The sequence below is a fragment of the Crocuta crocuta genome, unplaced genomic scaffold (assembly GCF_008692635.1).
Source record: "Crocuta crocuta isolate KB4526 unplaced genomic scaffold, BGI_CrCroc_1.0 scaffold53, whole genome shotgun sequence".
In the NCBI taxonomy this organism is placed as follows: Eukaryota; Metazoa; Chordata; class Mammalia; order Carnivora; family Hyaenidae; genus Crocuta; species Crocuta crocuta.
Genome location: NW_027529432.1, coordinates 1,915,834 through 1,927,691, shown reverse-complemented (window position 1 = coordinate 1,927,691; position 11,858 = coordinate 1,915,834). Strand labels below are relative to the sequence as shown.

Below are 11,858 nucleotides of genomic sequence, written 5' to 3'. Positions count from 1 at the left end.
CACGCCATGACCCGGAGCCCCCTGTCTCAACCAGGGTGAACGATGAGAAGGTCTCAAGAGGCTACCTGCAGGCACTGGCCACCAAGATGGCCGAGGAGCTGGAGTCCCTGAGGAACGTGGGCACCCAGACGCTCCCCACACGGCCGCTGGTGAGCCCTGGAACACCCTGGGGCGGGGGTATTGGCAGCCTCACCTGGCGGGTGGGGACACTGAGTTCACAGAAGATCAGCGGGTCATGGGGCGCCTGGGTGGCTTAGTCGGTTAAGCGTCCGACTTTCCGACTTTCACTTAGGTCATGATCTCGCGGTTTGTGGGTTCGGGCCCCGCGTCGGGCTCTGTGCTGACTGCCAGCTCGGAGCCTGGAGCCTGTTTCAGTCTGTGACTTCCTCTCTCTCTGACCCTCCCCTGCTCACGCTGTCTCTCTCTCCTAGAAATAAATAAAAAAAACATTTAAAAAAAAAAAAGATCAGCGGGTCATGGGCCAACCTAGGGCTTGGAGCCTGGCCAGGTGTGTGGCCAGCAGTGTACTCGGGTGGGAGGGGCCTCTGAGGCAGCCAGGCCTGGGGGCATCTTATGTGGGTGCCCCCTGGCCGCCAGGACCACCAGTGGAAGGCACGGCGGCTACAGAAGATGGAGGCGTCGGCCAGGCTGGAGCTGCAGTCGGCGCTGGAGGCCGAGATCCGGGCCAAGCAGAGCCTGCAGGAGCGGCTGACGCAGATGCAGGAGGCCCGGCTGCAGGCCGAGAGGTGAGGCCCAGGCAGGCCCTGCAGAGGGGGGCTTGGGACCCACGCGGGGGCCTATGCTGAGCCCTCAGCGGCTTCTCCCCCAGCCGTCTGCAGGAGGCCGAGAAGCAGAACCAGGGCCTGCGGCAGGAGCTGGCTTTGCTGCGGGAGGAGCTGCAGGCCCGTGGGCCAGGGGGTAAGTGGCCGTCGGCACGCCTGGCCTGGAGCAGGTCCCCAAGGGGAGTCCCACGACAGCCTGCAGGACTGTGGAGATGAGAGTCTGTTCTAGACTCTGCCACTTACCCACGTGTCGCCCAGCACCTGCTGTGTGGGTACCTACTGCAGCCTGCCGTCATGTCCCCATCTTACTGAGGTGGAAACTGAGGCTCCTGCCAGCCCCCAGCTCCCCAGGAACAAGTGTTGGGGCTGGACCAGGGCCCCCACCCCCAGTGACCTGTGCTCTCTCTTTGCAGACACTAAGCCCTCAAACTCCCTGATTCCCTTCCTGTCCCTCTGGAGCTCAGAGGTAAGGGCTTGCATGCAGGGGCTGGTTGGGAGGAGTCCCGGGCAGAAGCCAGGGGCCTTGATTCCCACACCTCCCTTCCCCTCCCACCCCACCCCTCCCCAGAAGGATTCCACCAAGGACCCTGGCATCTCAGGAGAGGCCCTGAGGCCCGGTACGGAGCCCGAGCTGAGGCCGGAGGGCCGCCGCAGCCTGCGTCTGGGGGTGAGGACTGGCCCAAGTCCCGTATTTGGGGGGGTGGGCCCTGCGCTCTGCCTGGGCCCTCCTCACCCGTTTGCTTGCCCACCTCCCCTGCAGGCTGTGTTCCCCAGAGTACCCGCTGCTACCACTGCTCCCGCAGAAGGTCCTCCTGCAAAGGTCTGCACCTAGAGGGGTGGGGCGGGGCAGGGGCACTGAGCCATTCTGTGGGTCTCCCAGGACCTGCTTGGGTCCATCCTCGTTCATGAGTCCTGGCTGGCAGGCCACCCCCAGGACAGTGGCAGTGAGTCTGAGTGCTGTGACAGACTCGCTGGGGCTGGGTTCATGCTGTCGCTGCCTCATTCCCTGGTCCCACCTGACACCTCAGGGGGACCTCGGGGGTGGGACGCAGGGCCCTGGGAGGGCATGGTCAGGCGTCTGTAACCGGCATGTCACCCCTGACGCCAGCCCGGCTCACACTCTCTGCGACCCCGGAGCTTCCCATCCCCCACCAAATGTCTCCGCTGCACCTCGCTGATGCTGGGCCTGGGCCGCCAGGGCCTGGGCTGTGCTGGGGAGACCCCCACCCCCACCCCCCACCCCCACACACACACACCTGCCTCCCACATGCCGGCCCCAGTCCCCTGGAGGAGGGAACGAATGGCCTGGCCCCTGACAGGTGCAGGCTCTCCTCTCAGTCCGGGCCTCATCTCCCACTGCTCAGTTTGTGTGTGTGTATTTTTTTTTTCTCACCTGATGGGGAATTGGTGACAGTCCAGGCGCCACCACAGCCTTAGGGCAGCGGGGACCTGAGTCCTGGTTCCGGGCTGCCCCCGCCCAGCCTCACACCATCTGCCTCTCCTGCTTTCTCCACAGTCTGCGGTTACTTCTGTCACTCAGCCTGTGCTCCCCAGGCCCCGCCCTGCCCCGTGCCCCCTGATCTCCTCTGCACGGCCCTGGGAGTGCACCCCGAAACCGGCACAGGCACAGCCTACGAGGGCTTCCTGTCGGTGAGCTGGGGCTAGGGAGGGGGAGGCCGGCACGAGCGGGCCGAGAGCCTGGCCCGCCCTCCCATGCCTGCCTTTCCCACAGGTGCCACGGCCCTCGGGGGTCCGGCGGGGCTGGCAGCGGGTGTTTGCCGCCCTCAGCGACTCCCGCCTGCTGCTGTTCGATGCCCCTGACCCACGGCTCAGCCCGGCCAGCGGGGCCCTGCTACAGGCCCTGGACCTGNNNGGGGGGGGGGGGGGGGCAGCCAGGGGCAGTGTGACCTCTGACCAGCTCCATGGACCTCCCAGGGACCCTCAGTTCTCAGCCACCCCCGTCCTGGCCTCTGATGTGATCCACGCCCAGTCCCGGGACCTGCCACGCATCTTTAGGGTGAGTCCGCCCTTGCGTGGCCCTGCTCCAGCCGCTTCTCTCTGTCTCCTTCTCCACGGCTGCCCTCTTCACGCACACACGTCCCACCCCCGTGACCCCCACGGGGGCGGCTACAGTAGCCTCCAAACCACAGCACCGTGTGCTTTCTGCATGTGAAGGTTTAGGACCTTTCTGTGGCTTCGCATCACCCTCTGGGTGCTCCTAACCGTGGCCTTGAGGCCTCACATTTCTGACCCCGCAGGCCTCTCCAGTCTCTCTCTGGAGCCTCTTTCCGCTCTGACCACACCTTGCTTTCTCCAGTTCCCAGAGTGCCCTGTAATCGTGGGCCCTTCACATCCTGTTTCCCCTGCGCAGCCCAGGCCAGCCAGCCCCCAAGATTCTCCCCAGCCTGGATCATTCCTGGTCACCCCCCTCATCCCTTGGGCACTAGCAGAAATGTCTCTTCCCCTGGGAGGTCATCTTTCATTCTCGGCCTGGGCTGGGGATGTCCGGTCCTTCTACCACAGCGCTGGTCCAGGGCCTGTCTGACCACCCGGCTCCATCTGGCTCATCACCTGCCCTAAGGCAGCTCCTGGCGCTGCGCCGGGCCGCTCACACTGGTGCCAAGAATCACCAGCCGGTGGAGAGAGGGAGGGGGGTGGCTGGCTGGCTCCTGGCCCCCTGCCCTCCAGCCTGAGTCCCTGCCCACAGGTGACGGCCTCGCAGTTGGCGGTGCCCCCTGCCACGTGCACCGTGCTGCTGCTGGCAGAGAGCGAGGCTGAGCGGGAGCGCTGGCTGCAGGTGCTGGGCGAGCTGCAGCGGCTGCTCCTGGACACGCGGCCAAGGCCTCGGCCTGTGTACACGCTCAAGGAAGCTTATGACAACGGGCTGCCGCTGCTGCCCCACGCGCTCTGCGCCGCCATCATCGGTGAGCCACACGCTGAGCCACATGCTTAGGGGTGCATGGCCCTGGGCAGGCTCAGGGAGGAGCCTCTGCAGCCCCTCCCCTGGGCGTGGCTCTGTGGGCCAAGGAGGGGGCAGGGGGCTTGGCTTCTGCCACTCCGTTTCTCTAGGCCTCAGTTTCTCCTTTTTCTAAACGGGTCTCAAGTGAGTGAAAAGAGCAAAGGCTTTAGCAAGAGACAAATGAGGGTTCCGGTCCCGCCTCTCTTACCAGCAGCCCAGTGACCACAGGGAGTCTGGAGGTGGCAGAGCCTCACACTCTCTCCTGTGGCGGGACCTCCATGATGACATCCGGGGAAGAAGTGAGGGGGCAGTGCCTCCCAGCTTCCCCTGGCAGTGGCCGGGGCTCTGAGCCAGCGCCTGCCCTGGAGAGCTGGGGGCCTCCCGGTGCACTTAGACTGGGGGTCCCAGGAGGGATGGTGTGGCTCCTGCAGGCCCTGTGTCAGCCGGGAGCTTGGGGGCCGCAGGCATTTATTAAGTAGGGACCGCCGTGAGCTGAACCCTCGCCCTACGTTGCTTCAGCCTCAGAGCAGCTCTGTGAGCAAGGACCTGTTACTGTCCCCACTTTACGTAAGGGGGAGCCAAGGCCCCAAGAGGTGACATGACGTACCCCAAGCCCCACAACTCAGAGTGGGGGCTTCTCACCTGTGGGCCTTCCCCCATTAGAGCCAGCCCAGACTTTGAGAGAGAAGCGTCCAGAGATGCAGAGGGACAGTGTGATTGCGGAGAAACTGAGGCGCAACAAGTACAGGCGGACTGCGTGGTCTCCGGCTGCCCAGTGGCCTCCCCGACCCCTGATTTTCTCCCTCCCTCTCCTAGACCAGGAACGGCTCGCTCTGGGCACCGAGGAGGGGCTGTTTGTGATTCACTTGCACAGAAATGGTACAGGATGGGGGTCCACCCCGGGGGACGGGAGAGGACGGGCATGGGGCCGTTGTTCCCCCCACCTGCTGGTGACACTCTCCCTTGCCAACCCCGAAGACATCTTCCAGGTGGGCGAGTGCCGGCGGGTGCAGCGGCTGGCCGTGAGCCCCGCCGCGGGGCTTCTGCTTGTGCTGTGTGGCCGGGGCCCCAGCGTGCGCCTCTTCGCCCTGGCCAAGCTGGAGAGCGTGGAGGCGGTAGGCGCCAAGATCCCCGAATCTCGGGGCTGCCAGACGCTAGCAGCTGGCTGCATCCTGCAGGCCCGCACGCCCGTGCTCTGCGTGGCCGTGAAGCGCCAGGTGCTCTGCTACCAGCTGGGCCCAGGCCCGGGGCCCTGGCAGCGCCGCATCCGGGAGCTGCAGGCGCCGGCGCCCGTGCAGAGCCTGGGGCTGCTGGGCGACCGGCTGTGCGTGGGAGCAGCTGGGACCTTCGCCCTCTACCCGCTGCTCAACGAGGCTGCACCTGTGGCGCTAGGGGCCAGTCTGGTGCCCGAGGAGCTGCCACCATCCCGCGGGGGCCTGGGCGAGGCGCTGGGCGCCGTGGAGCTCAGCCTTAGCGAGTTCCTGCTGCTCTTCACCGCGGCCGGGGTCTACGTGGACAGCGCAGGCCGCAAGTCTCGCGTCCATGAGCTGCTGTGGCCGGCAGTGCCCACGGGCTGGGGTAAGGCCCATGGGGGACCAGCTTGGGTGGGGCCGGGCGCCTATGGTGTATCACACAGGTCAGCGGAAGACAGGGTCCTCGTGCCTGACCACGCCCTGCTCTGCCCTCAGTGCACTGAGCCAGATCTTTCTCTTCCCTGTCTTTGCTCACGCTCCTCCCCCAGCCTAAACTATTCTTTTTGTAGCTGGCAAGCTCTTAACCACGTCCAGCCCCAATGCTGCCTCGGGGCTTGGGGCTGGAAGGCTCTCCGTAAATGACCACCATGATTTCTGTCATCGGCATTACTGCTTTCAAGCTCTCCACCCCGCCTTCCCCCATCACTGGTTCTGTGTTCCTCTTTGCTCCCCCACCTCTGTGTTCAGACCTCTGCTCTTAGCACCTTCCTGTAATGACTGGTCTGGTACACGGGGGGCCTGCAGAATGCGCCAGACCTGGTTTCTTCATCACATCCTGCACCAGCCCAGGGAAGCACACCTTAGGGGCTATGAGTGGAAGAATGAATGAGTGAGTGAGTGAATGAATGAATGAACGAATGAACGCATGAATGAACGAACAGAGCAGGAGTCCAACACTCTCACAGGTAACTGGTGTCGTGGCATGCGGGCTGGCAGACAGGGCTCCCTTCATAACCCGTGGCTCTTCTGGGGTTGGGCCTGTGGGTTGGGCTGGGCAGAGTGCGGATGTAGTCTGTAGGTATCGGAATCAGACTGCCCTGGGCTAATTCCCAGCTCTCACTCATCACTGGGTGACCGTGGTCATTACTTAGCTCTGGGGTTACATTCCATCATCTGTAAATTGGGGATGATGGTACCACCTGCCCAGAGTTGTTTGGGAAATAAAGGGGGAAAAAATATGCCAAGTGGCTCGAACTATGCCTGGCATGTGAGTGCTCGGGATTGTGATCTCCAATTTGTTGTGGAGGTTGGGTGGGGCAACCTGGAGTCTTCAGAAGAAGGTCCTCTGGTTGGGCGAGGAAGTTAGGGTGCTGTGGCTGGGCACAGGGTGTTTCTGGGACACGGAGGCGGAAACAAGCCCGCGGCAGGGGTGCCGGCCTCGCCAGGGGCCGCACAGCACGGTGTTCTGTCCCACACAGGTTATGCGGCCCCCTACCTGACAGTGTTCAGCGAGAATTCCATCGATGTGTTTGATGTAAGGAAAGCAGAATGGGTCCAGACGGTGCCACTCAAGAAGGTGAGGGCCTGCCCAGACCCCCTCCCCCCAGCCCTGGACTGGGGTGCAGTCGAGTAGCATGGCTGACCTCTGTGCCTGGTGCCTCAGGTGCGACCCCTAAACCCAGAGGGCACCCTGTTCCTCTTTGGCACGGAGAAGGTCCGCCTGACCTACCTCAGGAACCGGCTGGCAGGTAGGAAGTGCGTGTGCACGAGTATGGGTGTGTGTGCGTTCACGTGTGCATGTGTGACCCTGAGCTCCAGCCGACCGGGGCCCTGGGGACGCGTGAGCACCGTCCGGCCCTCTGCTGCTCCTACAGAGAAGGACGAGTTCGACATCCCCGACCTCACCGACAACAGCCGGCGTCAGCTGTTCCGCACCAAGAGCAAGCGCCACTTCTTCTTCCGCGTGTCAGAGGAGCAGCGGCAGCAGCGGCGCAGGTGCGCGTGTGCGGTGCACCGAGTGGGCGGGGCCTCTCGAGCTTGGGGGCGGGGCAGTCCCGGGGGCGCGTCCGTGTCGGAGCGGGCGGCGGAGGCGTACCCTTCACCGTCCCCTTTGCCGCCGCCCCTACTTTCCCTCCGCCCGCAGGGAGATGCTGAAGGACCCCTTTGTGCGCTCCAAGCTCATCTCACCGCCGTCCAACTTCAACCACCTGGTGCACGTGGGACCCACGGACGGGAAGCCCAGCGCCAGGGATCTGCCCCGGGTGAGTTCTTTGGGACCAATCACAAGCCTCCCTGGAGAGGCTCAGCCAATCGTCGGCCTTTCCGACGCGCCTGACGCAAACGCAGCGCTCTGCTTCCCTGGGCCCCGTGGATCTCAGCGCGTCCAGGCTGGGAGCCCACTGCCGTCCCAGCCCTTCTGTACTGTTCCCCCCCTACCCATCCCCTCCAGGCTCCAGGAGGGAAGGGCCGAGGTACCCGCGGCTCCGGCCCGCAGCGTCCCCACAGCTTCTCGGAGGCCTTGAGGCGGCCTGCCTCCGTGGGCAGCGACGGGCACACCGGAGACGCGGACTCTAGTAAGAACAGCCGCCCCGCCCCCACTGCCTCAGTATTCCCTCCCCAAAGTTTACACCCGCTTCGGACTCCTCGAATTTGATCTTGGATTTTTGTCCCCTTTCTCATCCCACTCCCGGAGCAGTGAAGAGGAAGCCTTGGACATCTCTATCCAGTGAGTCCGTGTCCTGCCCGCAGGGATCTCTGAGCCCTGCAGACTCCCTGATACAGGTGAGCGGGTGGGGGCTTTTCCCTCCTCTGTTAAGGGACAGGTAGCGCTGTGCTGTGCTAGGCCCTGCTCTGGGACCTGCAGCCAGAGAACAAGCCGAGCCCATCCCTGCCCTGGATCCTAAGGGAAGCCAACTCGCCCCGCAGAGGGCCCCAGCAGAGGCCTAGAGGCAGGTTGGCCCAGGTGCAAATTTTGGTTCTGACCGTCCCAGGCGTGTGGCCCTGGGCGAGATGTCCAGTCTCCCTGAGCTTATTTCATCTATACAATGAGGGTATTATTTGAGATCATTATATAAGTGAGGGCTGTATGCAGTGATGATTACTTCAGCAGGGTGCCTGGCACGTGGGGGGAGCCCCACAGAAGGGGAGCTCTTTAGAGGCCCAGCCTGAGGTGGAGGGATCCGAGGAGGGAGCGGTCCACTCCTGCCGGGGACAGGGGAGACATAAGAGGAGCTGGGAAGGCCGCTATGCACCCTCCGACCACTTCTCCACCGTCACCAAGCCACTCAAATCCCTGGGGACTTGCCACATTCTTCCATACCCTCAGACCCTTGCCCCTGCTGTCCCCCTGCTTTGAATGCCGTTTTAGTAACATTCGGGCCACCCTCAAGGCTCTGCACTAATGTGATCTTAGGGCCTGCTCCCTGCTCCCTCCACCCCTCCTTGTCAGTCCTGTGCCAGTGACTTTTCTCTGGATACTACCCCTCCCCCAGCCGTGGGCTCCTTGGGAGTGAGGTCAAGTTTGTCTTCTGCCTAACGTAAAGCATGTTTGTCAGCTGATGAAGAATAGAGTAAACGAACAAAGGGACTTTGATTTGGGGCTCAAGGGATATTAAGCCGGAGTTCCCTGAGTTCTTCCCATGTAGCCTTACCCCCATCTCATACCTGGCCTCCTCCAAGGGCCTCCCTGCAGCAGGGGATGGGTCTGGGGAAGGCCTCTGGGAGGCACTGGTCTGGTGAGGAAAGGGGCCTTCCTTCTGTTTCCCCCTCCAGGTCTCAGAACGGCCCCGGAGCCTGCCCCCTGCCCCTGAATCAGAGGGCTGCCCTTGACACCCTCTGGCAGGGCCCATCCCAGTCCCAGGACCGAGAGACGTGAGTGAGCAGAGAGCTTGAGGAACACCATGCTCCGGCTGGCCCGGGATGTGTGGGAATTCGGACTCAGGAAGGGCCTGGGCTGGACAGCGACTCAGAGGCTGGCCTGGGTTCCCAGGACCCAGGGGACCTGACTCCTAGCCATCATCCTGCCTTCCTCCTCGGCTCCCAGCCCCTACTTGTGCCAGCGACTGGGAATAGAATGGCCCCCTTTCTGCCCTGGGGGCCCCTCTGCCCCTGGAGTCCAGGGGTAATTGTGCCAAAGTTCTCCTTTCCGGTGCCAAGCTTCAGGATGCCTTAAGCAAGAGCCGGGGTGAGGGACGAAGGACTGGGTCTCTGGCAGCAGTGGGGGGAGGGGGGGCGGTCTTGGGGGTCTTGGCTATGGACTGTCCAGCCCCTAGGTGAGGCCGAGCTGGGGCATACCCCAGTCTCTGCTCCAGGCTGAGGTAGGAAAGACAGACTCGGATCCAAAGGAGAGGAGGATGGGGCACCTGGCTGGCTCGGTCAGTAGAGCATGCGACACCTGATCTAGGGGGTATGAGTTCGAGCCCCGTGTTAGGTGTAGAGATTACTTTAAAAAATATTTTTAAAAAAATTTTTTTTCAAAGGAAAAGAAGATAGACAAGGGGCAGGGAGGATGTAGGTGAAGGAGACTGTAGGTGAAGGAAGTGAGACGGAAGTAGAAGAGACAGCACTAGCGGCTGGCAGAAGAGAGTCAGGAGGAGGAGCAGGAGGAGAGGGATGAAGGAGGAGCGGTGAAGAGGAGCGGAGAGCTGAGGGGAGCTGGTACACTACTGATAGGCTGAGGGAGGGGTCTTTCTCTCTGGGGAGGAGCTTGACGGGGTTGGGAACAGAGAGGGACCCTGTGAGCCAACCAACGATGCATCTAATCCGCCCGGGGTTATGGGTGTGGGAGACAATTCCTAGATAGGGACAGGACAGGGAGGGTATTTATAAAGGCTACTTGGTGGGAGACGGCACCTGATGGGGACCACTGGAGGGTCTCCAGGCACATTCTTGGCCCTTCCTGGAAAGGGGGGTGGTCCTTTTTCCCAAAGCTTCAACCACCTGTGTATTAGGGGTTCATAGGGGGCATTTTATTATTGATCATTGTCGCTATTATTGTTATTATATTACTATTTTTATTAAACATCCCTCTGCTGACAAGCAGGGGGCAAAATAAGTATTTATCTCCTCAAACGCCATATTCCCGGGAGGGATTGATCCTAATGCTCTGGGAGGCAGTACGAAACCAATAAAGACAACTTTTTAAGCTTCTGGCCTCCATGCCTGGCTCTGTTCTGCTGGCGTTCAGAAAATGGGGGGGATCAGAGATGGAGGGACCTATAGGGATGTCGGGCAGTACTGAGTGGTCTCCCCTGGATTTTCAGGAATCATACAACACATGCAAATGGGGAGAGTTTCGGAGCAAAGGGACAGTTTACGAAAGTGTGGGCGTGTTAATGGAACTCCGCCGAGGAGTGGCAGGTGGGAAGCTGGTACCGCCACCAGGCCACCTTGCAGGAAGAGGCAGTGGTGTCACCTGGCAGGAGCTGTGGCTCAGTAGGCCTTGGCTATGGCAGAGCAGAAAGGCAGCGAGTGCAGGGAACAAGTTCCTCATACCTCACTCTGCTCCCTTCCTCCGTCTCCTGCCTCCCTTCATCCAGACACCAGCAGCAGCAGCCAAGGACCCTAGAGCTCAGTCACTGCAGCCGGTGGAGGGCAGCCCTGGGGCACCGAGCTGGCGCCCTGAGACTCACGGCCAGCCCTAAATGGGGGAAAGTACCAAGAAAGGGCCCTAGTCTCACATCTAGTTGGAGACAGGGGTTGGAGGGTACCCAGGGAACTCTAGCCTTGAGAGTCAGACAACCTGAATTCTAGTCTAGCAGTGCGGTCACGGACAAGTTTCCCGACCTCTCTAAGCCTCAATATTCCCATCTGTAAGTGGGGATCATAAAACCCACTTCATGGGAGGTCCTGGCAAGATTTTGGTGCAACGAGTGTAAAATGCCTTCAGCCCACTCAGGAAATGTTTGCTTCTGCCCCCTGAGATGCAGAACCCCAAAGAGAGGGCCCAGAGCAGGGACGCTGAGGGCTCTTGCGAGCTACGGTCCCCAGCCGTCTTCTCCAAATTGGGGAACTGACTGCCTCCCAGATACCCAGCAATGACTGAGCCAAAAGGTTTTCACTTGTTTGAAAAATTAACTTTTGGGGCACCTGGGTGGCTGGCTCAGTCAGTTGAGTGTCTGACTTCGGCTCAGGTCACGATCTCACAGTTTGTGGGTTCGAGCCCCATGTCAGGCTCTGTGCTGACAGCTCAGAGCCTGGAGCCTGCTTTGGATTCTGTGTCTCCTTCTCTTCTCTGCCCTGCCCCTGCTTGTGGTCTGTCCCTCAAAAATTAATAAATGTTAAAAAAATTTTTTTAAGAGAAAAATTAACTTTTTCCCAGTGTGCCTGACTGGCTCAGAAGGTGAAGCATGTGACTCTTGATCTCGGGGTTGTGAGTTTGAGACCCACATTGGGCACAGAGGTTACATAAAAATAAAATCTTTAAATTTTTAAAAAAGTTTTTAACATTTATTAATTTTTAGTAGACAGAGACAGAGCATGAGTAGGGGAGGGGCAGAGAGAGGGAGACACAGAATCCAAAGCAGGCTCCAGGCTCTGAGCTGTCAGCACAGAGCCCAACGAGGGGCTTGAACCCACAAACTGGGAGATCATGACCTGAGCTGAAGTCAGACACTCAACCAACTGAGCCACCCAGGCGGCCCAAAAATAAAATCTTTAAAAAAAAATCAGGGGTACCTGGGTGGCTCAGTCAGTTGAGCATCTCAGTTTTGGCTCAGGTCATGATCCCAGGTTTGTGGGAGCAAGCCCTGCATCAGTTGGGCTCTACACTGAGCATGGGGCCTGCTTGAGATTTTCTATTATCTCTCCCTCTGTCCCTTCCCCCCTGCTCATGCTGTCTCTCCCTCTCTCAAAATAAAGTAAAATAAAACAAAAATCTTAAAAAAAAACAAAAAAAAATGTATTTTCTCCCAATGTTTTGTTGAC

General features: G+C 60.7%; 1 protein-coding gene across 1 annotated transcript in view; it reads left to right on the top strand.

The window, feature by feature from the left end:
• Positions 1 to 10,091, top strand: part of CDC42BPG (CDC42 binding protein kinase gamma) — a gene marked incomplete at its 5' end in the record, with an annotated part of 17,786 nt that extends 7,695 nt beyond the window's left edge. The window contains 19 exons of the mRNA XM_077759589.1: positions 35 to 149; positions 598 to 746; positions 830 to 918; positions 1,196 to 1,248; positions 1,351 to 1,449; positions 1,543 to 1,602; positions 1,891 to 1,991; positions 2,294 to 2,432; positions 2,515 to 2,799; positions 3,490 to 3,706; positions 4,558 to 4,620; positions 4,720 to 5,319; positions 6,413 to 6,510; positions 6,598 to 6,682; positions 6,809 to 6,929; positions 7,078 to 7,195; positions 7,384 to 7,507; positions 7,630 to 7,715; positions 8,706 to 10,091. Coding sequence (XP_077615715.1) covers positions 35 to 149; positions 598 to 746; positions 830 to 918; positions 1,196 to 1,248; positions 1,351 to 1,449; positions 1,543 to 1,602; positions 1,891 to 1,991; positions 2,294 to 2,432; positions 2,515 to 2,799; positions 3,490 to 3,706; positions 4,558 to 4,620; positions 4,720 to 5,319; positions 6,413 to 6,510; positions 6,598 to 6,682; positions 6,809 to 6,929; positions 7,078 to 7,195; positions 7,384 to 7,507; positions 7,630 to 7,715; positions 8,706 to 8,762 — 2,659 coding nt within the window. The remainder of the gene's footprint in view (positions 1 to 34; positions 150 to 597; positions 747 to 829; positions 919 to 1,195; positions 1,249 to 1,350; positions 1,450 to 1,542; positions 1,603 to 1,890; positions 1,992 to 2,293; positions 2,433 to 2,514; positions 2,800 to 3,489; positions 3,707 to 4,557; positions 4,621 to 4,719; positions 5,320 to 6,412; positions 6,511 to 6,597; positions 6,683 to 6,808; positions 6,930 to 7,077; positions 7,196 to 7,383; positions 7,508 to 7,629; positions 7,716 to 8,705) is intronic.
• Positions 10,092 to 11,858: the final 1,767 nt, after the last annotated feature.